The 26,490-nt window shown below is 40.8% G+C and overlaps 1 protein-coding gene across 2 annotated transcripts in view; it reads left to right on the forward strand.

The window, feature by feature from the left end:
* Nucleotides 1–26,490, forward strand: part of LOC135479319 (transcription factor Dp-2-like) — a 38,364-nt gene that overhangs the window by 7,609 nt on the left and 4,265 nt on the right. Inside the window, exons 3-8 of one of the 2 annotated variants that reach the window (XM_064759141.1) lie at nt 8,790–8,853; nt 17,657–17,751; nt 18,125–18,264; nt 20,841–21,006; nt 22,001–22,144; nt 22,762–22,830. In XM_064759141.1, the coding sequence (XP_064615211.1) occupies nt 8,790–8,853; nt 17,657–17,751; nt 18,125–18,264; nt 20,841–21,006; nt 22,001–22,144; nt 22,762–22,830 (678 nt within the window). Of the gene's footprint in view, nt 1–8,789; nt 8,854–15,023; nt 16,683–17,656; nt 17,752–18,124; nt 18,265–20,840; nt 21,007–22,000; nt 22,145–22,761; nt 22,831–26,490 lie in introns of those variants that run through there. The other variant, XM_064759142.1, reaches the window with a different exon arrangement.

Here is a 26,490-nt window from a genome sequence, read left to right on the forward strand (position 1 = left end):
TACAATGGGGACTTGAAAGTGCAGTTGGTTTTTAAGTGTTAGTTATTCAAGTGTTTGTTATTCAGCACAAATAACATGAGTTGTAAATGGAGATAAAAGCAGACCAAACTGTATGATCGGTATTGACAAGATGTCAGTGGTTAGAGGTGTCGGCATTGACAAGTTTCACTGTATCAGTATCATCAGTATAATCAATATTATCAGTATCATCAATATCATCAGTATCGTCAGCATCATCGATATCATCAATATGTAAGTCTTCATGTTCTTGTGAAGAAACAACAAAATTGGCCACATGTTTAGAAAGTGTGAGGACTGTGTGCCAGGATGTACATGTATAGTGTGCAGTTTTGCATGATTACATTTCTTTCTGGGCTCAGACTGTCTAATTAATTTGTCACCAATTTCAGTGCTCTTGCGTGTTAAAAAAAAAGGAGAAAAAAGTAAGTGCTCCAGACTCCATTTAGCAGTGAGCATACAGAAGTCCTGAAAGCTGCACGAGTTACCTGCAGAAATTCATTGTTACAAAGGGACAGGGAAAGACATAGATGTGTATGCGTGATGCAGGAACAGTTGTTGAGCTGCTTGGTGTTGAATGCTCCCTTGCCCAAATACTGATAGATGTTTAATATAGATGCTCACAAATATGTGTATGAGCTTTCTTGTCTGTATTAAATTATATCGGGCAGATTTTGTTAAATACACAAAAGGATCAAAGATTAAAAATAGAACCCTGTGATAAAAAAAAAAAGGTATTGACTGACCACTTCCTGTGAGGCTCTTTGTGTAAATGATCGTTGTTGGACTCTGATCTATTCATAAATCTTTCAGGAGATAAAAAAAAGCATACTTGATACACTTGTTTTGTGTTTCTTGATACGGAGTATATGATGTGGCCCAACATATAAAAGAGCAAAAAGCCTATCAGTTTTCTTTTTGGGGATTAAAAATAGCTTTAAACTACAGGTTTCCTAAGGCCCCAGTGGTCAGTCTGGAAATCAAGTAGCCTTCTGTGATTATGTCAGCGAGGGTAGCTGTGAGAGCAATTTTGTTAGGGGGAGGATCTGACTTCTGGGCATTAAGCTGTTCCCACGTTACCAGTATGTTCATTGATGTCACTTCTGAATAATTACAAAAATGAAATGCATAAAACTGAGAGGTTATTAAGAATATAAACTCTTCATTTTCCTTTAACCTGTACTCTTTGTTTTGTAGTACCATTAACTTCAAGTAACTCGGAAACAAAAATTATGGTAATGTGGAAAACACAGCAAATTATTCTCATATTTTTTCTTCTTTTTTTTTTTATTTTTTTTTTTTTGTTACAAATTTTGGTGTTTTGGTCGTATATCTCCAAATTACCCCTCTGTTTTATGCAATTTTTAGAATTGCCATCACTTGTGGACGTTCCAGCTATGCAAGTTGTTTTGACGCCTGTATTGATGGAGGTTGCTTAACTTTATTATGTTGGGACCATGGGAAGCTAGTTTGAAGCCATTTTTATCAAGAACAAAACTGAGAAATGCCATGTACTTTTAGCACGCATTCTAAACTACGTACCAAGAAGTAACAACCAAATGTTTCCTTTGTCCTTCAAAGCAGTTATAGCAATGGGGTAATTTTGTCAGGAAACGCAAGAGTTCATTAACAGAGAGTCTGACTTTAGCTTAAGTGTAAACACACAAAGCACACATGTAAGCATACATGAAGTACATGTAGCTGTGGAAACAGTGATTTGTTTGACAGTGGTCATCAGGATTGTAAACGTAGAAACACAGAGTTTGTGGAATTGAAACTTTGCTAAGGAGTCTTAAAAATGTTGCTGCTGCTGCTGCAAAAAAAAAAAATCATCTGTGCTAATGTAGAGAAGAATCGTTTGATGTGATAGGACTTTTGATGTTAAAGCAATATCAAACATCTTTATGTCTGGAAATCAATCTGAAGTTTCACTGGCTTTAAATTTGGCCAGTATCATTAAAATGATGCTTGAATGTGGTTGAATGAGGCTTTCAGCATTTATATAAGTGTCTATCTGTACTGCTTTTCACTACATGAGGCTGTTTGTTGTGTTACGTTAAGGAAAAAAAAAACGCATAACTGCAGAACCCAAATCCTCTTCCTATGTCTTAGGTTCGTGGGGGCCTGTGTTCATGGCAGGAGGGTCACAATGATATAAATCTAAGTGACACGGAACTAAAACACTGCTGTCCAATAAATTATTTCTGACTGCTGAAACTGTTCTTGACACACCCGAGCATCCTCTTGCAGGATTCAGGCTTCAGTGAGGCGTTGAACACCATTATAATAAACAAATTAAACAAGAAAGTTAGAGAGGCTTTACTGGAGATTTTTGACAAAGGATCGATCATAACAAAGCAGTTATTTTAGAAAATAGCCAAAATAATTTAATACTTTTAATAAAATATTAGCATGGTGTGAGCAGACATTACCATTCAGAATAAGTAGTTCCTGAAATTATTGTTGCATTATAGTTTTTTCAAATATTACATCAATTTTAACATAGCAAGGTACGAGTCTGATATGTACTGAAAGGCAATAATTTGAGGTATTCTTGGTAAATACAGAAAATTTGATTTGACCAGTGAATATGGATTTCTATACTAGAACCTCTCTAAGGGATTACACAGTAATTTCATAATAATTTTTTGACCACTGACAATGAGTGGTAAGTCTTAAAATGACACAGAGCATCATCGGTGGGAAGAGAAATTCAACAGATAAAAAGCGCAAGATGGCCAGTAGTGTAGAGTAGTACAGTGTGTAAAGTAACGCTGCTAAACGGTTTGTGTGAGAATGCTGTGAGGGTTATTGGCAGGAGAGCTCTAGCTCATTGAGGGACCCTTTTGTAGGCCAGGTTCGGGCTCTGTTCTCGCCCACCTGCCTCCTGTTTACATGACAATGGACACACGTGGAGTTAGCTGGATGTACACTGACTGCTGCCTACTGCAGGGACCAGGTAGCTGTACACCGACTGCGGCCTGCTGTAGGGGCTAGCTGGATAGCTGTACACTTAGCAGCATTCTCAGGCCCTTAGGGTACACCACAAAGGAGAGTTCAGGCTAGGGCCACCTGAAGGACAGTAAAGGGGCAACAGAAGCTTAGGTAACCAAGGGAGTTAGGGGTAGCTTTAGCCCTTGGGTGCAGGACAAAGGTGGGCTGAGGCTGGGAGGCGTTTGGGGGGAGAGGGGTAGGGGAGAGGGGGCTAAAAGCATGACAAAGGGGCCAGCTGACAGGCAGTGCAGATAATGAAGTTTGGGTCACAGACACAATGGACTTCCTCACAGCTTAGTTCACACAAACTTTAACTTAGTTCATTCAACTCAGGAGAGTCTGCTTCAGGGCCTTTATAGGTGTAGTTTTCTGCACTGGAAATCGGGATATTCAGTGGAAAATCCTGGATCAGTGATGTGGATGTGAACTGTTAGACTGTTAAAGTTTTTCTGCCTTCGTTCTGGACAGATAGCAGTTTTTGTACGTATCTGCTGCTCCTACTGTTTTGATTTCCTGCCTCAGGTTCATTGAAATAAGCCGTGAAATCTGGGTTCAGTAACATACAAAGTCAGTTGCTTGACTTTCCCTGCTCCACATTGGACAGGTCATCTTCCCGGACGGTATTTAAATGAACATTGTTACCTGTTACCGAGTGAAAGTTCAGTATTATTCATTTCCTTGGATGAAATCCGAACTATTCTCAGTTTGCTGATTCAGGACTGTGCTACCATTTTGAAGCTTGTTGCTTGAGCTGGCAGTCTTATGTGACAATGAGCTGACTAAATCATCAGTGGATTTTAAGTACAAGTCATTAATGTGATTGTGTTTGGCTGCGCACATGTCTACCTGCCAAACTTCCTGGATTGCATCCTGTACCGTCTTTGAAATGCGGTGATAATTGAGCACACTGGGTTTCTAGTTTCTCATTCTCGGGGACAATTCCACTCTTAAGCTACTACTCTGGTGGCCTCTCTTTGTGAGTTAAATGGCCATTGTCCATTCTTGAGGAAGTGAGTTTCAGAATATAGTCAGTTTTATATTGGCACCTGTACAATTTTATTGTAATCTTTTTGAGGTTGTTTTTCTTAACTGAACTCACTTTCCATTTATACCTACGTGTACATATATACATATTCATGGTTGATCATTTGTAGCCTTTAGAATTGTTCAGAATCACTTGGTATTGCTTATGTGTATGGTTTAAAAGCACATGTAGATTTTTCTAGACATAAGTTTGCTGATAAGAGTTAGTACAGTACACATATGTGTTACCATGGGAAAGTGGTGAACTTGTGTTTTTTGTGCCAGTGCTAACCTCCTCTCACTAAAGCTACATGTGCTTACCCAACAATCACAGTAACAGGGTAGGCCTACAGTTTGGTGGGGGACTAACCCTCCTGTCCTGGTTGTGGCTTATGAAGAGCTCCCTAGGCTGGGATGCTGTCTTGTTAATTGCCCTGAAGTAATCAGGTACGGAATCCTGAGCCAGCAGGCTGCTGAGTTCATGCTCATTACCCTATTTCCACGTGCCTTGTTCTGCATGACAACAACAACGGCACCCAGCTGTTTGGCTCAGAAATCTATTCCCCTCCACCTTTGTTTTGTTTTCTGCTCTCGGCAAGTGATGTAACAATTTGCGTTCTGTACACGTTCCAAGTGCTACACAAGGTTGACTAACAGTCAGTTGGATGAATTTAGGGGGAAGTACTGAAGTCATATCAGCTGTTCAGCTCACTGAGGCTTAATATCTCGATTGGAGGAATCTTCGGACACATTTCTGACTTTTCCCGTTCCTGGTTCTAACCAAAGAGTGTGGATGAATTTTTGACTAAAAAGTTGTACACAAAATCTGTTCGTTCAGAGAGTTTTTCACTCCCAGTGACAAAAAGAAACATCCGAATCTACAAAGTTGCTGTTAGATTGCTGTCAACATGGCCTATTGCCTCAGCGATTCCCCATCTGCCAGATTGAGCATGCCACTGTCAGAGTTACAGGCCCAGGTAAGCCCTAAGCATGCTCCTAGTCTTGTCTCTGTGTGTAGAGTGGTGGGGGTGGGGGTTTACATGCGGTTTCATCCAGCGGGGTGTGTCTGTGCCTTGCAGACATCAGATTTCTGATGGCATTTACATGGAACAGATAGGGATAATACAAGAAAAAATGCAAGTGAGATGCCTTGAGTTTAAAATCTGACTAAATCTATGTGAAAGGAATTACATGTATGAAAATGGGTAACATGATGGAAAAAAAGATGTCATCTGAATTCCCTAAGCCATTGTGCATTGCTGCAGATCTGTGTACATGTACATTCATAGCTCCCTGGTGATAACTAAAGTTAGGGCATGCTCCGATAGCTCACCGACTTTGAACCTCTTTTCTGGGTGAGCGGTTTTAATTCAGTTATTGAAGCGGAAGTTTTACTGGAGGTTGTGCTCAGATAGTTGTGAATGCCAAATATATGAACCGTTTGAACGTGTACATGTAAATCGCTTCATGAATAACTTTCATGTGGCAAAAGCTCTCAACATTTGTGACATAGATGTATAATACATCTACATTGTATAAGCTTTGATTAAAAACAAAAAATGAAGTAGTAAAATTTTATAGCTGTAATTCGTACAGTGTACACATGTATTTAGCTCTGAGAGGGGCTGGCCATGAATTGTTACATTCACCAACCTAGAACTCTGGGGAAGGGGTCGGTAATGGGCCGTCTCCCACTACCTTACATGTACTTCTTACTTTTTGAGTACTGGTGCAAGTGATTGGTCAAATGCCATCAACCGCTGTATAATTACGGTCATGATTAAACAAAGTGTCCAGTTGTCAAGTGAGAAAATGGTTGGAAACCAGATACAATTGGATCCCTGTTCACATCACTAATCTGATTTCGTATCCAGTGTGCCTCTTTGGGATATGGAGCTAAATACATCTGACAGCAGAGGTATTATTGGGACTGTTAATTAGCTTTAAACATCGGCAAATATTGGCATTTTTTTTTTATTATGAGGACGAATACTTTTCACATTTCCACTGACAAGTATGAAGGTGTCTGTCTACTGTGTTTGTCGTACTAATGCCTCTATGAGCACATGTTCACACCTTACTGATGTCTACTTTGTTTGCACAGGTAATCAACCATTGTAAACATGTTGGTTTTATTTTAATGGAATCTGTCTTAGGATTATCTCCAGACATCTGTTATGTAACAGTTGAGGTGTGTTAATGGATATCCAGATGTTAAGCAATGTCCTGCTAAGATGATATTGTCCTGGTAAGACCTGTATCATCTTACCTGCCTACACTATCCCTCAGGGGGTTTCCCCTAGGCTACTTCTCAGCTCCGTAGGTGGCTTTGTGTAATCTTTGTGTAAAATAGAACCTGAAAACCATCCCTTGTTCAAAACCCCTAAACATCATAGTAGGCATCACTAAATAGACCACTTAAAACTATGCATAAATATACTTTAATGCATTTTTTTAGATTTTTATGACAAGAGTTAAAGGTGTTCAAACATTTGAATTCTAAGGTGAGATTTATGGACCATACTATCAGAGTTTAAGTACTCTGACATCTCAGGAAGTTTTTCCAACTCTAATCACTACACTGCATGTTGGAATAACACTTTTTACCCATGAGTGAAAGATTTCTTTCACTTCTTAAGCATATTTTGAGGATCGCACAGAAAGAGACTTGTCAAGTTGTGTATGATGTATCTGTGAAACGTTGCCCATGGCTAATGTTCATGTAAGTAGGGACTCTGTAGATGTGTGCATACTGATGGCAATACTACAGCTCTTAACCTTTTTGCAGCTTTGCAAGATGTGTTTCTATTCAAACATGCTCTGAGCGCATTACTCTGTGTATACTGATAAAATTGTACTTTTTTTGAAATTGGCCAACATACCAATATAGTTGCGGCTACAATTAAAATGAAAACTGTATTTTATTGAAAACGCAAATATCAAAGATTTTGTTTTCGGGGACACCTCAGTTGCACCCATTAAATGGCGTTACACAAGGTAAATATTTGTGAACCGTTGTCAGTTCTGCTCCGTTTGTAAGACCTCCATCCGATAGTTTTAAATATTTACTTCTATCAAACGAGAAGTTATATTTCTTATCATGCAAGGAAACTGTTGCGAGTAAACTCCAGGAAAACAGCTTTCATTCCATGCAGGAGCATGATTAGTTTAACTCCTCACCTTTGGTTTGAGTCTTGATTGAATGGTCTGAAAAAGTGTTTTATTGGGGTTTTTTTTAGGGTTGCTGCATTAGGCTCTAGCATTGTAATTTAATGAATTTTTATACTTGCCTAAAATTAATGAAAAGCTTTTCCAAGAACATTTTTATCCATTGTGACTACTAAACATAAAGAACAAATACAGAGCTTTCCATTTTGTGACGGCAAACACTGGTTTTACACCTGGCTTTTAAACTAATGTCATAATTTATTCATGTGAATTATTAAAAGTTGATACCAGTCCTCATTACTGTTAAAACAGGCTTCAGACAGTTAATTTATGTGTCAAACAATGTCTACTTGGAAGTATAAAGTCAGCTGTTGTCAGACATGTTCGGAACAAGGTCTGCTCACTGGGCTGGAAAATTGTCCAACATTGAACATGCGGGATTGCTGAATTATTCATCCACTGTCTCTGTAGCTCTCAAATTATACTGAGAGCTATTTAAATTACAGTTTATATCAGATGGGAAGCCGCTATTTCTGGATACAGATGTTGTTGTTATGAACATTGCGTGCCTAATGGGAACTTTTCTTTCACGTGATAACTTGGACATCTCTTAAAAAAAAATTAATGTATAAAAAGTGACCAGCTGGGAATTATTGTCTTCTCCAAAGTTATTATTTTACTGTTAACAAATGAAGGAATTCGTATTAGTGCTGTGTTTGTAGGCAAGCATTATTAACATGTAAGCAGGCTCGAGTCAGCAAAGATTTTTTTGTTTTCTGTAACTCACTGAATGTAACATTTCAGATAATGGTATGGAGTAGAAATGTTATTTTGCCACTGTATTATTATTCTTAATAATATTATTACATGAGCGGCCCTGATAGCACAGTTGGTAGGGCATCTGCTTTGGGAGGTGGTAGATCCAGGTCAATTCTGTGTTCAGTCACACCTAAGACCTTAAAACAGGAATTTCCCTTGGTGTTCAGCATGAAGGGGTTAGTGCAACGACTGGTTGACCCTTAGCAGTATAATGACTTGGGTGGGGCTGAGGGGTGGAGGGGAAGCGTAAAGATCCAGGAGCCTCTTGCCATTACGTTTGCTGTGAGTTCAAGTCCAGCTCGTGCTGGCTTGCTCTCTGGCCTAACATGTGAAGGTCTTCCAGCTACATGTACCTGTGGATGGTTGTGGGTTCTGCCTGCTCTCTACCCATTTCCTCTCACCATAATGTTGGTTGCCCGTGGTATAAGTGAAATATTCTTCAGTACGGCGTAAAACACCAATCAAATGAATAAATAAATGTTTTTTTGGATGTCATTTATAGCATCAGTAATTATATACATGTGTTTCTTAAAGGAAGTGCTTTATTTACCTCTCCCCTCGCATGTCCCCTGGTGGCTGTTCTGCATGGGTGCCATCCAGCAATACTTACATGTACCAGTACATAATTGAGTAAGTTTTGTGTAAAGGAGAAGCCAGAAGTAACGAAAAAGTTTTCAGACTGAAGTGTACTGCTTGGAAACCCCCCGCACCCCCCACAACAGGAATGTTTTATTCATTTTGCCTCTCATTTATTTTGTGTATTCCAGGCAGGTGTAATTGATGCAAACGGTGACTTACCCGGATTCCGAGATCAGACATCACATCCCAAAAGTAAGTGACACATTCCCCTACTGTTTAGGCATTGGACATGTATGTATAGAGTAGTACCTGCTGACAGGCATGAGCGGGTAGATAGTGTATCAGCTATTTAGGCATTGGACATGTATGTATAGAGTAGTACCTGCTGACAGGTATGAGCGGGTAGATAGTGTATCAACTATTTAGGCATTGGACATGTATGTATAGAGTAGTACCTGCTGACAGGTATGAGCGGGTAGATAGTGTATCAACTATTTAGGCATTGGACTTCGGTATACATGTATGTATAGAGTAGTACCTGCTGACAGGTATGAGCGGGTAGATAGTGTATCAGTTATATAGGCATTGGACATGTATGTATAGAGTAGTACCTGCTGACAGGTATGAGCGGGTAGATAGTGTATCAGTTATATAGGCATTGGACATGTATGTATAGAGTAGTACCTGCTGACAGGTATGAGCGGGTAGATAGTGTATCAACTATTTAGGCATTGGACTTCGGTATACATGTATGTATAGAATAGTACCTGCTGACAGGTATGAGCGGGTAGATAGTGTATCAACTATTTAGGCATTGGACTTCGGTATACATGTATGTATAGAGTAGTACCTGCTGACAGGTATGAGCGGGTAGATAGTGTATCAGTTATTTAGGCATTGGACATGTATGTATAGAGTAGTACCTGCTGACAGGTATGAGCGGGTAGATAGTGTATCAGTTATATAGGCATTGGACATGTATGTATAGAGTAGTACCTGCTGACAGGTATGAGCGGGTAGATAGTGTATCAGTTATATAGGCATTGGACATGTATGTATAGAGTAGTACCTGCTGACAGGTATGAGCGGGTAGATAGTGTATCAACTATTTAGGCATTGGACTTCGGTATACATGTATGTATAGAATAGTACCTGCTGACAGGTATGAGCGGGTAGATAGTGTATCAACTATTTAGGCATTGGACTTCGGTATACATGTATGTATAGAGTAGTACCTGCTGACAGGTATGAGCGGGTAGATAGTGTATCAGTTATTTAGGCATTGGACATGTATGTATAGAGTAGTACCTGCTGACAGGTATGAGCGGGTAGATAGTGTATCAGCTATTTAGGCATTGGACATGTATGTATAGAGTAGTACCTGCTGACAGGTGTGAGCGGGTAGATAGTGTATCAGCTATTTAGGCATTGGACATGTATGTATAGAATAGTACCTGCTGACAGGTATGAGCGGGTAGATAGTGTATCAACTATTTAGGCATTGGACTTCGGTATGCATGTATGTATAGAGTAGTACCTGCTGACAGGTATGAGCGGGTAGATAGTGTATCAACTGTTTAGACATTGGACTTCAGGATACATGTATGTATAGAGTAGTACCTGCTGACAGGTATGAGCGGGTAGATAGTGTATCAACTATTTAGGCATTGGACTTCGGTATACATGTATGTATAGAGTAGTACCTGCTGACAGGTATGAGCGGGTAGATAGTGTATCAACTGTTTAGACATTGGACTTCAGGATACATGTATGTATAGAGTAGTACCTGCTGACAGGTATGAGCGGGTAGGTAGTGTATCAGTTATTTAGGCATTGGACATGTATGTATAGAATAGTACCTGCTGACAGGTATGAGCGGGTAGATAGTGTATCAGCTATTTAGGCATTGGACTTCAGGATACATGTATGTATAGAATAGTACCTGCTGACAGGTATGAGCGGGTAGATAGTGTATCAACTATTTAGGCATTGGACATGTATGTATAGAGTAGTACCTGCTGACAGGTATGAGCGGTTAGATAGTGTATCAGTTATTTAGGCATTGGACTTCGGTATACATGTATGTATAGAATAGTACCTGCTGACAGGTATGAGCGGGTAGATAGTGTATCAGCTATTTAGGCATTGGACATGTATGTATAGAGTAGTACCTGCTGACAGGTGTGAGCGGGTAGATAGTGTATCAGTTATTTAGACATTGGACTTCAGGATACATGTATGTATAGAGTAGTACCTGCTGACAGGTGTGAGCGGGTAGATAGTGTATCAGTTATATAGGCATTGGACTTCGGTATACATGTGTAGTAGTACCTGCTGACAGGTATGAGCGGGTAGATAGTGTATCAGTTATATAGGCATTGGACTTCGGTATACATGTATGTATAGAGTAGTACCTGCTGACAGGTATGAGTGGGTAGATAGTGTATCAACTATTTAGGCATTGGACTTCGGTATACATGTATGTATAGAGTAGTACCTGCTGACAGGTATGAGCGGGTAGATAGTGTATCAGCTATTTAGGTATTGGACTTCGGTATACATGAACCGGCCCGGATAGCACAGTTGGTAGAGCGTCCGCTTCGGGACCGGTAGATCCAGGATCAATCCTTGGTCGAGTCACACCTAAGACTTTAAAAGAGGAAGTTGTAACTTCCTCACTTGGCGTTCAGCATGAAGGGGATAGTGCAACGACTGGTTGACCCGTATCAGTATAATGGCTCGGGCGGGGCGGCTTACTTGCCTTCGGTAAGTCGTCTCAGTGATGCAGCACTAAATAAAAGAGCGGTGGAAATCCGTCCTGCAACAAGGAGGCACATTACACGTGCATGCACCCTAATGATTCCTTCGTCGTCATATGACTGAAAAATTGTTGAGTACGACGTTAAACCCCAAGCACTCACTCACTCGGTATACATGTATGTATAGAATAGTACCTGCTGACAGGTATGAGTGGGTAGATAGTGTATCAACTATTTAGGCATTGGACTTCGGTATACATGTATGTATAGAATAGTACCTGCTGACAGGTATGAGCGGGTAGATAGTGTATCAGGCTATTTAGGTAGTGTATCAACTATTTAGGCATTGGACTTCGGTATACATGTATGTATAGAATAGTACCTGCTGACAGGTATGAGCAGGTAGATAGTGTATCAACTATTTTGGCATTGGACTTCGGTATACATGTATGTATAGAATAGTACCTGGTGAGAGGTATGAGCGGGTAGATAGTGTATCAGCTATTTAGGCATTGGACTTCAGGATACATGTATGTATAGAGTAGTACCTGCTGACAGGTATGAGCGGGTAGATGGTGTATCAACTATTCAGGCATTGGACTTCAGGATACATGTATGTATAGAGTAGTACCTGCTGACAGGTATGAGTGGGTAGATAGTGTATCAACTATTTAGGCATTGGACTTCGGTATACATGTATGTATAGAATAGTACCTGCTGACAGGTATGAGCGGGTAGATAGTGTATCAGGCTATTTAGGTAGTGTATCAACTATTTAGGCATTGGACTTCGGTATACATGTATGTATAGAATAGTACCTGCTGACAGGTATGAGCGGGTAGATAGTGTATCAGCTATTTAGGCATTGGACTTCAGGATACATGTATGTATAGAATAGTACCTGCTGACAGGTGTGGGCGGTTAGTGTATCAGCTATTTAGGCATTGGACTTTAGGATACATGTATGTATAGAATAGTACCTGCTGACAGGTATGGGCGGTTAGATAGTGCATCAACTATTTAGGCATTGGACTTCAGGATACATGTATGTATAGAATAGTACCTGCTGACAGGTATGGGCGGTTAGATAGTGCATCAACTATTTAGGCATTGGACTTCAGGATACATGTATGTATAGAATAGTACCTGCTGACAGGTATGAGCGGTTAAATAGTGTATCAACTATTTAGGCATTGGACTTCGGTATACATGTATGTATAGAATAGTACCTGCTGACAGGTATGGGCGGTTAGATAGTGTATCAACTATTTAGGCATTGGACTTCAGGATACATGTATGTATAGAATAGTACCTGCTGACAGGTATGAGCGGGTAGATAGTGTATCAACTATTCCGGCATTGGACTTCAGGATACATGTATGTATAGAATAGTACCTGCTGACAGGTATGGGCGGTTAGATAGTGCATCAACTATTTAGGCATTGGACTTCAGTATACATTTATGTATAGAATAGTACCTGCTGACAGGTATGAGCGGGTAGATAGTGTATCAACTATTCAGGCATTGGACTTCAGGATACATGTATGTATAGAATAGTACCTGCTGACAGGTATGGGCGGTTAGATAGTGTATCAACTATTTAGGCATTGGACTTCGGTATACATGTATGTATAGAATAGTACCTGCTGACAGGTATGAGCTGGTGGATAGTGTATCAACTATTTAGGCATTGGACTTTGGTATACATGTATGTATAGAATAGTACCTGCTGACAGGTATGAGCTGGTGGATAGTGTATCAACTATTTAGGCATTGGACTTCGGTATACATGTATGTATAGAATAGTACCTGCTGACAGGTATGAGCGGGTAGATAGTGTATCAACTATTTAGGCATTGGACTTCAGGATACATGTATGTATAGAGTAGTGTATTTGCTGACAGGTATGAGCGGTTAGATAGTGTATCAACTATTTAGGCATTGGACTTCAGGATACATGTATGTATAGAAATAGTACCTGCTGACAGGTATGAGCGGGTAGATAGTGTATCAACTATTTAGGCATTGGACTTCGGTATACATGTATGTATAGAATAGTACCTGCTGACAGGTAGGAGCGGTTAGATAGTGTATCAGCTATTTAGGCATTGGACTTCGGTATACATGTGTGTATAGAATAGTGCCTGCTGACAGGTATGAGTGGTTAAATAGTGTATCAACTATTTAGGCATTGGACTTCGGTATACATGTATGTATAGAATAGTACCTGCTGACAGGTATGAACGGTTAGATAGTGTATCAACTATTTAGGCATTGGACTTCGGTATACATGTATGTATAGAATAGTGCCTGCTGACAGGTGTGAGCAGTTAGATAGTGTATCAGGGAGTCAGCTGTGGCTGAGTAGTTAAGGTGCATGCCTTTTTGCCACAGGGTCACATGTCAAATTATATCATTTAGTTGATTTAAAATTAATTTTAAGAATTAAACTTTATGCATTATGCTAACAGGTATGACCCGCTGGCTTCCTGTCCGGCCGGACGAGGGAAGGTCTGCCAGCAGCCTGCGGATGGTCGTGGGTTTCCACCGGGCTATGCCCGTTTTCCTCCCACCATGATTCTGGCCGCCGTCATATAAGTGAGTACTCTGAAAAAGAGTACGGTGTAAAACACCAATCAAATAAATGAATAGACAGGTATGATCCTGTATACATACAGTGCAGCATGCTAAGGGTATAATGATGTGCATATAATGTGTAATGCTAGCAGGTGTGATGATGTGCATATAATGTGTAATGCTAGCAGGTATAATGATGTGCATATAATGTGTAATGCTAGCAGGTGTGATGATGTGCGTGTAATGTGTAATGCTAGCAGGTATGATGTGCATATAATGTGTAATGCTAGCAGGTGTGATGATGTGCATGTAATGTGTAAGGCTAGCAGGTCTGATGTGCATGCAATGCTAGCAGGTATGATGATGTGTGTGTAATGTTTAATGCTATCAGGTATGATGATTTGCATGTAATGCTAGCAGGTATGATGTGCATATAATGTGTAATGCTAGCAGGTGTGATGATGTGCATATAATGTGTAATGCTAGCAGGTGTGATGATGTGCATATAATGTGTGATGCTAGCAGGTGTGATGATGTGTGTGTAATGTCTAATGCTAGCAGGTGTGATGATGTGCATATAATGTGTAATGCTAACAGGTATGATGATGTGTGTGTAATGTGTAATGCTGACATGTATGATGTGCGTATAGTGTGTAATGCTAACAGGTGTGATCGTCAGGTAATACGGCACATGGGGAGATCTGTGAAGGCACTTAGCGTGGGAAAGATTCCAATCTGAGGATGTTCCCGTAGACCTGGCCTGTTTGTGAATACATCTGTCCTGCTTATCACCCAGCAGGATCTGTACACAGGCTCTTCTCCAGGAGCCCTGCTAGCTTTAATACACATGTATACATACGAAATCAATTAAGGTGAAATTCATAAAGTATCTTTGAATTGAAAGGTTGCTGATGTTGTCTCTATTGAGGCTTTTAAGTTATAAACAGATGGTGAGCTATAGCTGTATAAAACTGTACAAAGCTGTATTTAGAACTATTTGGGGATTTTCAGTTTGTTCTGGATAAAGGCTAGATGAATCTACTGTCAAAACGAAGAGCTAAAGCATGGGGAGGAAATGAGGAACTCTTAAAACTGCCTCCTTGCCTCTAACAAAAAAACCCAAAGCTATGAACTCTTTTGTTTTTTTGTCTGTTTCGGCACTGTGGATGTCTGTGTGCTCATAAAACACATATCTGGAGAGTACGCAAGCACTGCAACGTCGCAGAAGAAAACGTGTTCTGCTTCGATTTGGACCTTTGTGTAGATCGTCTGCGAGTTTCCCATGGGCTGAAGAAAATTCAGAATTCTATCCTTGGTGATTTGAATTTGATTGAAAATCTATCTTCTTGATTAGATCATTTCTTGCTGATTTATTGTTCATTATTATTAAAATTTTATCCCAAACTCCAATGTTTCATTGGCAACAAATTTGAACGTGTTCATGTTAGAAACTTCGTAAGGTCCACAAGATGTGGGATGTGTAGGTAATGGATTGTGAGATACAGTTCAGAGGAAAAGGGATTTTATAATTTTTTATTTGTAGAGCTAAGACATTAAATCAGACAGATATGAAAATCAAGCGAGGCCAAAAGAAAAAACAAGAAAAAATGACCTTAAAGTTGCACATTTTCTTTATAATAAAATACAATGTACATGTATCATTTGACTGAATTAGACAAAAATAGTTATTTTTAAAATTATTTAAATTTGCAAGTAACTTGCTTACAAAAAGCCTTAAGTGTCATTGAAATATAGGAAACCCTGGAAAACTTTATAAGTGAAATGAACCGTGTTCTTTGTCCCCTAAGTCTTCATATCCACCAATATATGTAAATTACAACCATGTGTGGTGTGGTGCAGGTCTGGTGTCAGACAGGATGTTACCATCTGGCTGTCTGTGCCCAGATAACACCTAGTTGTACATACCCTCCCCCACCTTAATACATGACTGAGTTACTACAGAACTGTCCTCTCCTAGCCTCTTCCTTCCCTCACTTCTGTGGCTGCTGCTCCTGGAAAAACCTGTCTGACCCAGTTTCTTCCTGGCTTTCTCTTTAAGCTTCAAGAAAAACTTTAGTTTGGAGCAGTCAGCAGTATTGTGGTGCTGTATCTGAAGGCTTGTCAGAGGAAAGTGAACTGGTTTTCAGTCCAGCTGATGCAGTGTACGTGTACATGCATATGTGTTTTAAGAGACGTGCAAGATTTGCTTACATGTACATGTATGTCTCTATTTGTCCCTTTGCTCTCACTGATTTTGAGCGGATAATATTTTGGTAAGAAAAAGTGTATGTACTTTACTGTCAATAATGAATTTTTATTTATGTGCAACTTCTTGTTTGGTTACAGCAGATTTTGCGATTTTGAATTCTTTCTGTGATACATATACACATGTTGTGGAATAGTATTTTCTGTTGGTCATCCAACTAAACGTACTTGTAAACGTGAGGCGCGTTAAACAGCAATCAGATAAATAAATGTAAATGGAATTCAGCTTCATTTAATAGAAAAATAGAAACTTATGTTTGTGCATTAAACAAAGTACTGAATATACAGGTACATTTTCCAAACGACATCAAACTGTACACAGGCTGTTGTTGAATTCTAATGGATTCGTTTTCCTGATCTCAAGTATGAATGCAAACATACATGTGGACAGCAATAAACCAGTCAGATTGGCTTATAGCGTCACTTTGAACCACCGGCTTTACGCTCCTGATACCCACAACTGTGGAAGGGTGTTGGCTGTAAGTATGCATCACTACTTCGGAAAATACCAAATCTGCTTGTGTGAGGAAGGCGGCGATGTCCACGTGTGGGATGTAATGTTCTGCTGGTAGTAATTTTATGTAATCATCTGGATAAAGTGTAAACGGGAATTACTGGTCATGTTACCCCAGGGGAATGAATCTCTCTTTTTTTTTTTTTAAATCATTTAAATATTATGGGTATACTTGCACTAAAGCCGGCATATCCATATGTACATGTACGTACATACCAACATACCGGCGTACATACATACATACATGTATGGAAAATGGCTTGCATACCCTTTGAATTAAGAAAACAAAAAAAATTAGATTTGAATTCTCAGTGACATGGATGTAAAATCCACTTCTGTCTGTGTTACATTGGGGGAAGTCGTACAGCATGCTCTTGTTTTACCCTGAGAGACCTTGTATTAAGGTTGCGCTGTGAATTATTTTGCCATTGGGTCAATAATGTATTGTGTCCAGAACTAGGCCAAATCACATACATGTAATTTCACATGCGTTTTCACCAACCATTCACCTGTTTGTACAACAGTTTGTAGAGGAATGATTGCTTGGTGATAAACTTGTTCCTGTTAAAGGGAACTGGTCCTGTAGTTCGAGCCGAGTCACATCTGACAAAAGACAAAATTTGAAATGCAATTTTACAGCTTATTTTTTTTTTTAATTTTATTTTTAAATTAAAATTTCAACTTGCTGTTAGTTCGCTCTCCGGGTATACATGTACATGGGAAGGTCTGTCAGCAGGCTGTAGATGGTTGTGGGTTTAATGCTGAAGAAAACTTTAATTAACTTAAATAAAATAAAATTTTAACTGCCTTATAAATGTTATCTTGACAAATGTGTCCAAATTTCATGGAATACTGATCAAGCGCAAGTTAAGTAAAAAGATAAGCCAGGGACTGTAGGCATCAACTACTTCATCAGTCTTTGTGCCTTTGTATGTACAGCGATCCAGATGGTTGCTCTGCCGATCACCAACTCCCCCGTCAAGCTCTCCCCTCAGACTCACATGGTGGGCAGGTCTGCCTCCTCAGGACAACAGGTAAGCCTCATGGAGTAGGGAAACAGAACTCTAAAACATCAAGCGTGGAAATATGCAGCAGGGCTAGGACAAAGTCCTTAATCAAATAGTATTTTGAGAGGGGTCAGCTGTTTGGTACAGGACAAATCTGCCATATAAATAACATTGGAACTTTCTGATTTTTTTCTTTCAGGTTGGGTGTGTATTTGTTACAACTGTCTAACCCATCAAAATTTCATCATTTCTTTTGTTTTCATGAATGTTACATAAAGTAAAATTTTCTTCTCACACACACACAAGAAGAGCCAAAATGTTTCAAAATATTGGTTGCAGAGGCGATTGAAAAGTTTGAAGTATTAGGGTATGTTAAAATGTAGCGTGTATTTATTGGCAGAGGGTGGTGTCCCTTAGCAGCCATATGGGTATCCCCACCAGCCCCCGGGCACAGCTCATCCCCATGATAGACAGTGCTCAGTGGCAGCAGGCGAGGAAGAGACCCCCAGACCTAACCATAGAGGCCGACTTCTCAGACGGGTAAGAACAGATGCACAGTCAGGAGCAGAGAGAGGCAATTACATGTATGCAGGCCTTAGAGTGTTTCTATGTTTTCCTATATTTGCAGAAAAATTACTATATTTCCTATACTTTTTACCAAAACCAGTTCAAAATTTACTGTCAACTTTTTTGCTGCTTTTAAACTTTGCCTGTACAAACTCCATGTGGACTACACCAGGAGCTTATGTCATACCCATGACATTTGTATCAAACAACAGTTCTAGCAAATGAAAGCAATATTTCTATGATAATAGCACTACTCTAATCTTATCTTTATGTAACAGTTTCTAACATGTGGAGAATAGAACATTTCAAGAGTATTTTCATTAATGCATGTGATGATGCTTTCTTAATAAATTGTGACCCAAATTCAACTTACAAATTGGACAGTGTCTGTCTATTCGGTGTTAGGTTAATGTAAAGGGCGGCATCGCATTCATGTAAAGCATAAAGGTGTGAGGGAGATACTCCATTGGTGATCGTATAGGTGTGTGTTAATTACTGAAAATGTTAAGCAATGTTAATCACCTGTATATGTTAAGGGTGGCATCTCATAAAGTACTACATACATACATGTAGGCACATACACTGTATATTAAGATCAGGTTTTCACATACATGTACTTTGGGAAGTGGTAGATCCAGGGTTAATCCTTGATCAGGTCACACCTAAGACCTTAAAAAGAGGAAGTTGTAGCTTCCTCCATTGGCATTCAGCATGAAGGGGATAGTGCAATGACTGGTTGGCCCGTGCCAGTATAATGGCTCGGGCGGGGTGATTTACTTGCCTGCTGTAAGTTGTCTCAGTGAAGCAGCATGAGATAAAAGAGCGGTGGAAATCCATCCTGCAACAGGGAGGCACATTTCACATACATGCACTCGAAGGACTCTAAGGACTCCTTTGTCGTCATATGACTGAAAAATTGTTAAGTACAACGTTAAATCCCAATGACTAGATGTCATCTATGATTTCTGTCATGCCAGTTAATTAAAATCAGTAATAAAAGTAATGGTTTAATTGGTTAATGTGTATTCTATGTATAACTGTATTCTCATTTTTCCTGCACTGAGCCCAAATTTGTCAAAGGACATGAGTGATCTGTCCTTGACGCCTTGTAGTGTAAGTTGCCAAATTCATGACCTTGTCCCCATTGTGCCTCATTTGTTTATGGGATTTTTGTGCCACACTCAAGGATCCTTTAAATCCTTTATGAGACATCCTTAAAAAAGTCACGGTAGTAAAATAGGGTAGGCTGGCAGGGAATTTTTGATGGCAAAATGAAGTTGGGGTGGGGGTGGTAGGTGTACTGGAATCACTGTTTGATTTTGTCCATGCATCTCCTCCAAAACTACTGCACTGATTTGATGAAACTTACCATACATACTTCTGCATGGTTAAGTGTAATGGCAGTCGGATTAATTGTTGTCAGAAATTCTCCCATTTAGAACTTTGCTTACTGCTGATGCCTTGCCTCGTATTCAGATTTTGTCTGTGCAACTCTTGTTGAAGTACTGAACCTATTTCCACGAAACTTTGCATACATCTTCCTTATCAACTCAACTTTTCAGAAAAAATAAAATAAAATCCTGTTAAAAACCAAATAAATTTTATTTGTAGAGCTCACTCCTTTTTTAGGCCACAAAACAATATAAAGGTTTGAACTGTATGTGAGCCGTTCCCACTTCAGGATGGTTGAACTACATCATTCAGTGGATTACACAGCTGTGTGTTCCTCCATTATTGGTGCGCATATCAGCATGTCAGATAATTCACAAACTTGTCAAAGTTCTGTGGTTGACCGGTTTCATTCACACATAAAATTGACCAGTCCACCATTGTATAATTGAAAAATCTGTGAGTTTGTAATTTAATAACAATCAAATAAATTATATCATCCATAGATCTCAGAATTATGTCTGGACTTTCTTATATGTAAATGTACCTATATTTTGAGGGAAAACCTCCTATATTTCCCCTACATATTTGCTGAGAGGCCCTCTGAGGACTGTGTATGGTTAAACAACTTTGAGTAAATGACCTAAAATTTAAAGCCCCTAAAAGTGCATGTTTTAGAGGCCGTTAATTGTCATAAAATTTTACTCCTGGGGTGCACTGAGACTTTCCAGTTGCATATCATTTGAGCTTCCAAATAAACCCCAAACACCTTTCTTAGATCAATAGAACTCTTGGAATCTTGCAAAATATGCAACAAAATTTTAGATCATGTAGCTCTAAAAGGGAGCTGTGACAGAGTGTTATTGAGTATGGTCCTTAGTAATGATAAAAGAATAAATGCCATTTTCTGTTTTGTAGTAATTTGTGGGGTACATTGAATAACTTTGGGTTGACGGTATTGTCTATATCACTGTGCAAGGAATAATTTGTAAGGTAGTACTGTGGCAGTATAACGTGTGAAAATTTTAAATAGTAATAGAGTGCAAAATGTAATATTTTAAGTAGTTGACAGAGACTTGTTAGAAGGTTTCCATGGGATTGCATTTTCTATTTGAAAGCCTGGTTGTCCAGAGAGTTGATGTCAAAATTATCATTTTCAGAAAACGTGGGAAAAAGGGTGAGAAAGGGGGCAAAGGCTTGCGGCACTTCTCCATGAAGGTGTGCGAAAAGGTACAGAAGAAGGGTGTGACATCGTATAACGAAGTGGCTGATGAGTTAGTGGCCGAATTCAGCGACCCAAGGAATTTAAGTTCTCCCACAGATCAGGTGAGTTTGGACATACATCTGGACAGGCCTCCCGGGAAACAATAGGGAGTGCTGTGAACATCAGTTACTGTTAGGCTGTAACATTGTTAACATGTTTTAGTCATTGTTGATATTTTTCCATACAAATTCCTCAACTTTTTTTGCATATGAAATTTTCAGTGCAATTTATGCATATTTGTAAATTGATTTTGGAGACAAAACTACATTGGTTGGATTGGCCTTTTTCAGGACTTCACAAAAGCATAATTTTTTCAGTCTACACAGAATGATGCCTTCAGAATATGCTTGAATAAACACCTTGCAAACATGCGAAAAGGTTGAAGAATTGCAGTTATGGCCATTGCCTTTTAATCGCTTGGACACAAGAATGGCTTAATTTAGTCTCTGAGTCAGAAAGAGGATAATCAGTGATTGATAGCGCACATAGGGCTGTTGAAAAGTTGTTTAAAAATGTTGAGGTGAAGCTATGTGGAGTACGTTGAGTGGGGGACGGTCACTATTTCACAGGTTGGAATGTTTCCTGTGAAGAGCTACAAGGCTAGTTTATTCTGAAGGTCAGTGTGAAAGTTAGCAAATGGTCACCCATAACCAGTGAAATTTGGCATCTTGTCAACTTACCTCCTAGTTTTATTATGTAAATGGTTAAATGGTAGCAAATTACAAACTCCAGTGGCCTCTGAGGCCGAGGTGGTTAGTGTGCCAGGGATGGCGTAATGACCTAAGAGTCTCTCATCAGTGCGTTCGCTGTGAGTTCAAGTCCAGCTCATGCTGACTTCGTTACAGGCCGTATGTGGGAAGGTCTGCCAACAACCTGCAGATGGTCGTGGCTTCCTGGGAAATGTCCTTGAGTACAGCGTAAAACACCAAACAAATAAGTAGATAAAAACAGTCTCACTAGCAAGATCATGTCAGAATTAGCTTCAGACAAAAAATGTGATCGGTTGCAAATGTCTGTTTCCAAAGAGGCATGGTTTTCTTTTTCCTTGTTTTTCAGGCATATGATCAGAAAAACATTCGCAGGCGAGTGTATGACGCGTTGAACGTGCTAATGGCCATGAACATTATATCAAAAGAAAAGAAGGAAATACGCTGGATAGGGCTGCCTACAAATTCTGCTCAGGAGTGCCAAAACCTGGAGGTAAGCTGGAAATGAGGGAGTTGGAATTGTCTGCCACCTGTTAGTTAATACTGTATTGCCGAAGCTTGCTAGTATGGTTTGACGGCATTTTACAGAATAAAGTGACTTGTAGGTACACGGAGTACAGAGACCCAAGTGTTTGTATGCATAAAATGAAAGCAGTGTTTACCCAAACTTTCCAGTGCTTGTGCAGCTGAGGTGGCTCCATGACACCCTGTGACGGTCACCGCAGTATATAATTTGCTGATGACCAGTTGCCTCTTTACTAATCTGCTGTGAAGCATCACATGTTTAAGTTCATTTAGTAGCACGTCAAAGGTCAGTGGTTTAAGCCACGTACTCCAGTTTCTCTTGCCCTTAAAACTGACTCATCGTATAAATGACTCCTGCTGAGCAACACTCAGATAAGTCAGTGTAGGTAAGTTTGTAACGAGGAATTCTTAGGGGCTGTTACTTACTGGTTACTACTGTATTGCCAAAGCTTCTGTTATGGCTTGATTGCATCTTACAGAAAACGGAATATTGGTACAGTTTTGAAAAGGTTACATGCATAAACTGAAGGTGTTTAGAATGGCAAACTTTCTGTTCTCTTACTGTTGAACTGGTGTGAATTCCAGGTGGAAAAACAGAGGAAGTTGGAGAAAATAAAGCACAAAACACAGCAGCTGCAGGAGTTAATTTTACAGGTCAGTTCTAATCAAATCACCTTAAAACAGACATTGTCGTGGTGTTTTATGTTAAACATAACATTTGTGTTGCCTGTTTACTTAGTAATTCCTCCTGTATGATGTGCCTGTTTGCTGAGTAATTCCTCATGTATGATGTGCCTGTTTGCTGAGTAATTCCTTATGTATGATGTGCCCGTTTGCTGAGAAATTCCTCATGTATGATGTGCCCGTTTGCTTAGTCGGTCCTCCTGTATGATGTGCCCGTTTGCTTGGTCCTCCCTCCTGTATGATGTGCCCGTTTGCTTGGTCCTCTCTCCTATATGATGTGCCTGTTTGCTGAGTAATTCCTCATGTATGATGTGCCCGTTTGCTTGGTCCTCTCTCCTATATGATGTGCCCGTTTGCTGAGTAATTCCTCCTGTATGATGTGCCCGTTTGCTGAGTAATTCCTCATGTATGATGTGCCTGTTTGCTGAGTAATTCCTTATGTATGATGTGCCTGTTTGCTGAGTAATTCCTTATGTATGATGTGCCTGTTTGCTGAGTAATTCCTTATGTATGATGTGCCCGTTTGCTTAGTCGGTCCTCCTGTATGATGTGCGCGTTTGCTTGGTGCTCTCTCCTGTATGATGTGCCCGTTTGCTTGGTCCTCTCTCCTGTATGATGTGCCCGTTTGCTTGGTCCTCCCTCCTGTATGATGTGCCCGTTTGCTTTGTCCTTCCTCATGTATGATGTATCCGTTTGCTTGGTCCTCTCTCCTGTATGATGTGCCCGTTTGCTTAGTCCTTCCTCCTGTATGATGTGCCCGTTTGCTGAGAAATTCCTCATGTATGATGTGCCCGTTTGCTTAGTCGGTCCTCCTGTATGATGTGCCCGTTTGCTTGGTCCTCCCTCCTGTATGATGTGCCCGTTTGCTTGGTCCTCTCTCCTATATGATGTGCCTGTTTGCTGAGTAATTCCTCCTGTATGATGTGCCCGTTTGCTGAGTAATTCCTCCTGTATGATGTGCCCGTTTGCTGAGTAATTCCTCATGTATGATGTGCCCATTTGCTTAGTCGGTCCTCCTGTATGATGTGCCCGTTTGCTTGGTCCTCCCTCCTGTATGATGTGCCCGTTTGCTTGGTCCTCTCTCCTATATGATGTGCCTGTTTGCTGAGTAATTCCTTATGTATGATGTGCCTGTTTGCTGAGTAATTCCTTATGTATGATGTGCCTGTTTGCTGAGTAATTCCTTATGTATGATGTGCCCGTTTGCTTAGTCCTTCCTCCTGTATGATGTGCCCGTTTGCTGAGTAATTCCTCATGTATGATGTACCCGTTTGCTTAGTCGGTCCTCCTGTATGATGTGCCCGTTTGCTTGGTCCTCCCTCCTGTATGATGTGCCCGTTTGCTTGGTCCTCTCTCCTATATGATGTACCCGTTTGCTTAGTCCTTCCTCCTGTATGATGTGCCCGTTTGCTGAGTAATTCCTCATGTATGATGTGCCCATTTGCTTAGTCGGTCCTCCTGTATGATGTGCCCGTTTGCTTGGTCCTCTCTCCTGTATGATGTGCCCGTTTGCTTGGTCCTCCCTCCTGTATGATGTGCCCGTTTGCTTTGTCCTTCCTCATGTATGATGTATCCGTTTGCTTGGTCCTCTCTCCTGTATGATGTGCCCGTTTGCTTAGTCCTTCCTCCTGTATGATGTGCCCGTTTGCTGAGAAATTCCTCATGTATGATGTGCCCGTTTGCTTAGTCGGTCCTCCTGTATGATGTGCCCGTTTGCTTGGTCCTCCCTCCTGTATGATGTGCCCGTTTGCTTGGTCCTCTCTCCTATATGATGTGCCTGTTTGCTGAGTAATTCCTCCTGTATGATGTGCCCGTTTGCTGAGTAATTCCTCCTGTATGATGTGCCCGTTTGCTGAGTAATTCCTCATGTATGATGTGCCCATTTGCTTAGTCGGTCCTCCTGTATGATGTGCCCGTTTGCTTGGTCCTCCCTCCTGTATGATGTGCCCGTTTGCTTGGTCCTCTCTCCTATATGATGTGCCTGTTTGCTGAGTAATTCCTTATGTATGATGTGCCTGTTTGCTGAGTAATTCCTTATGTATGATGTGCCTGTTTGCTGAGTAATTCCTTATGTATGATGTGCCCGTTTGCTTAGTCCTTCCTCCTGTATGATGTGCCCGTTTGCTGAGTAATTCCTCATGTATGATGTACCCGTTTGCTTAGTCGGTCCTCCTGTATGATGTGCCCGTTTGCTTGGTCCTCCCTCCTGTATGATGTGCCCGTTTGCTTGGTCCTCTCTCCTATATGATGTACCCGTTTGCTTAGTCCTTCCTCCTGTATGATGTGCCCGTTTGCTGAGTAATTCCTCATGTATGATGTGCCCATTTGCTTAGTCGGTCCTCCTGTATGATGTGCCCGTTTGCTTGGTCCTCTCTCCTGTATGATGTGCCCGTTTGCTTGGTCCTCCCTCCTGTATGATGTGCCCGTTTGCTTTGTCCTTCCTCATGTATGATGTATCCGTTTGCTTGGTCCTCTCTCCTGTATGATGTACCCGTTTGCTTAGTCCTTCCTCCTGTATGATGTGCCCGTTTGCTGAGTAATTCCTCATGTATGATGTGCCCATTTGCTTAGTCGGTCCTCCTGTATGATGTGCGCGTTTGCTTGGTGCTCTCTCCTGTATGATGTGCCGGTTTGCTTTGTCCTCCCTCCTGTATGATGTGCCCGTTTGCTTTGTCCTCCCTCCTGTACGATGTGCCTGTTTGCTTTGTTTTTCCTCATGTATGATGTATCCGTTGGCTTGGTCCTCCCTCCTGTATGATGTGCCCGTTTGCTTGGTCCTCCCTCCTGTATGATGTGCCCGTTTGCTTGGTCCTCCCTCCTGTATGATGTGCCGGTTTGCTTGGTCCTCTCTCCTGTATGATGTGCCCGTTTGCTTTGTCCTCCCTCCTGTATGATGTATCCGTTTGCTTGGTCCTCTCTCCTATATGATGTGCCGGTTTGCTTGGTCCTCCCTCCTGTATGATGTGCCCGTTTGCTTTGTCCTCCCTCCTGTATGATGTATCCGTTTGCTTGGTCCTCTCTCCTATATGATGTGCCGGTTTGCTTGGTCCTCCCTCCTGTATGATGTGCCCGTTTGCTTTGTCCTCCCTCCTGTATGATGTATCCGTTTGCTTTGTCCTCCCTCCTGCATGATGTGCCCGTTTGCTTTGTCCTCCCTCCTGTATGATGTGCCCGTTTGCTTGATCCTCCCTCCTGTATGATGTACCCGTTTGCTTGGTCCTCCCTCCTGTATGATGTGCCCGTTTGCTTGGTCCTCTCTCCTGTATGATGTACCCGTTTGCTTGGTCCTCTCTCCTGTATGATGTACCCGTTCGCTTGATCCTCTCTCCTGTATGATGTGCCCGTTTGCTTGGTCCTCCCTCCTTTATGATGTGCCCGTTTGCTTGGTCCTCTCTCCTGTATGATGTGCTGGTTTGCTTGGTCCTCTCTCCTGTATGATGTACCCGTTCGCTTGGTCCTCTCTCCTGTATGATGTGCTGGTTTGCTTGGTCCTCTCTCCTGTATGATGTGCCCGTTTGCCTTGTCCTCCCTCCTGTATGATGTACCCATTTGCTTGGTCCTCTCTCCAGTATGATGTACCCGTTTGCTTGGTCATTCTTCCTATATGATGTACCCGTTTGCTTAGTCATT

The sequence above is a fragment of the Liolophura sinensis genome, chromosome 12 (assembly GCF_032854445.1).
Source record: "Liolophura sinensis isolate JHLJ2023 chromosome 12, CUHK_Ljap_v2, whole genome shotgun sequence".
NCBI lineage: Eukaryota > Metazoa > Mollusca > Polyplacophora > Chitonida > Chitonidae > Liolophura > Liolophura sinensis.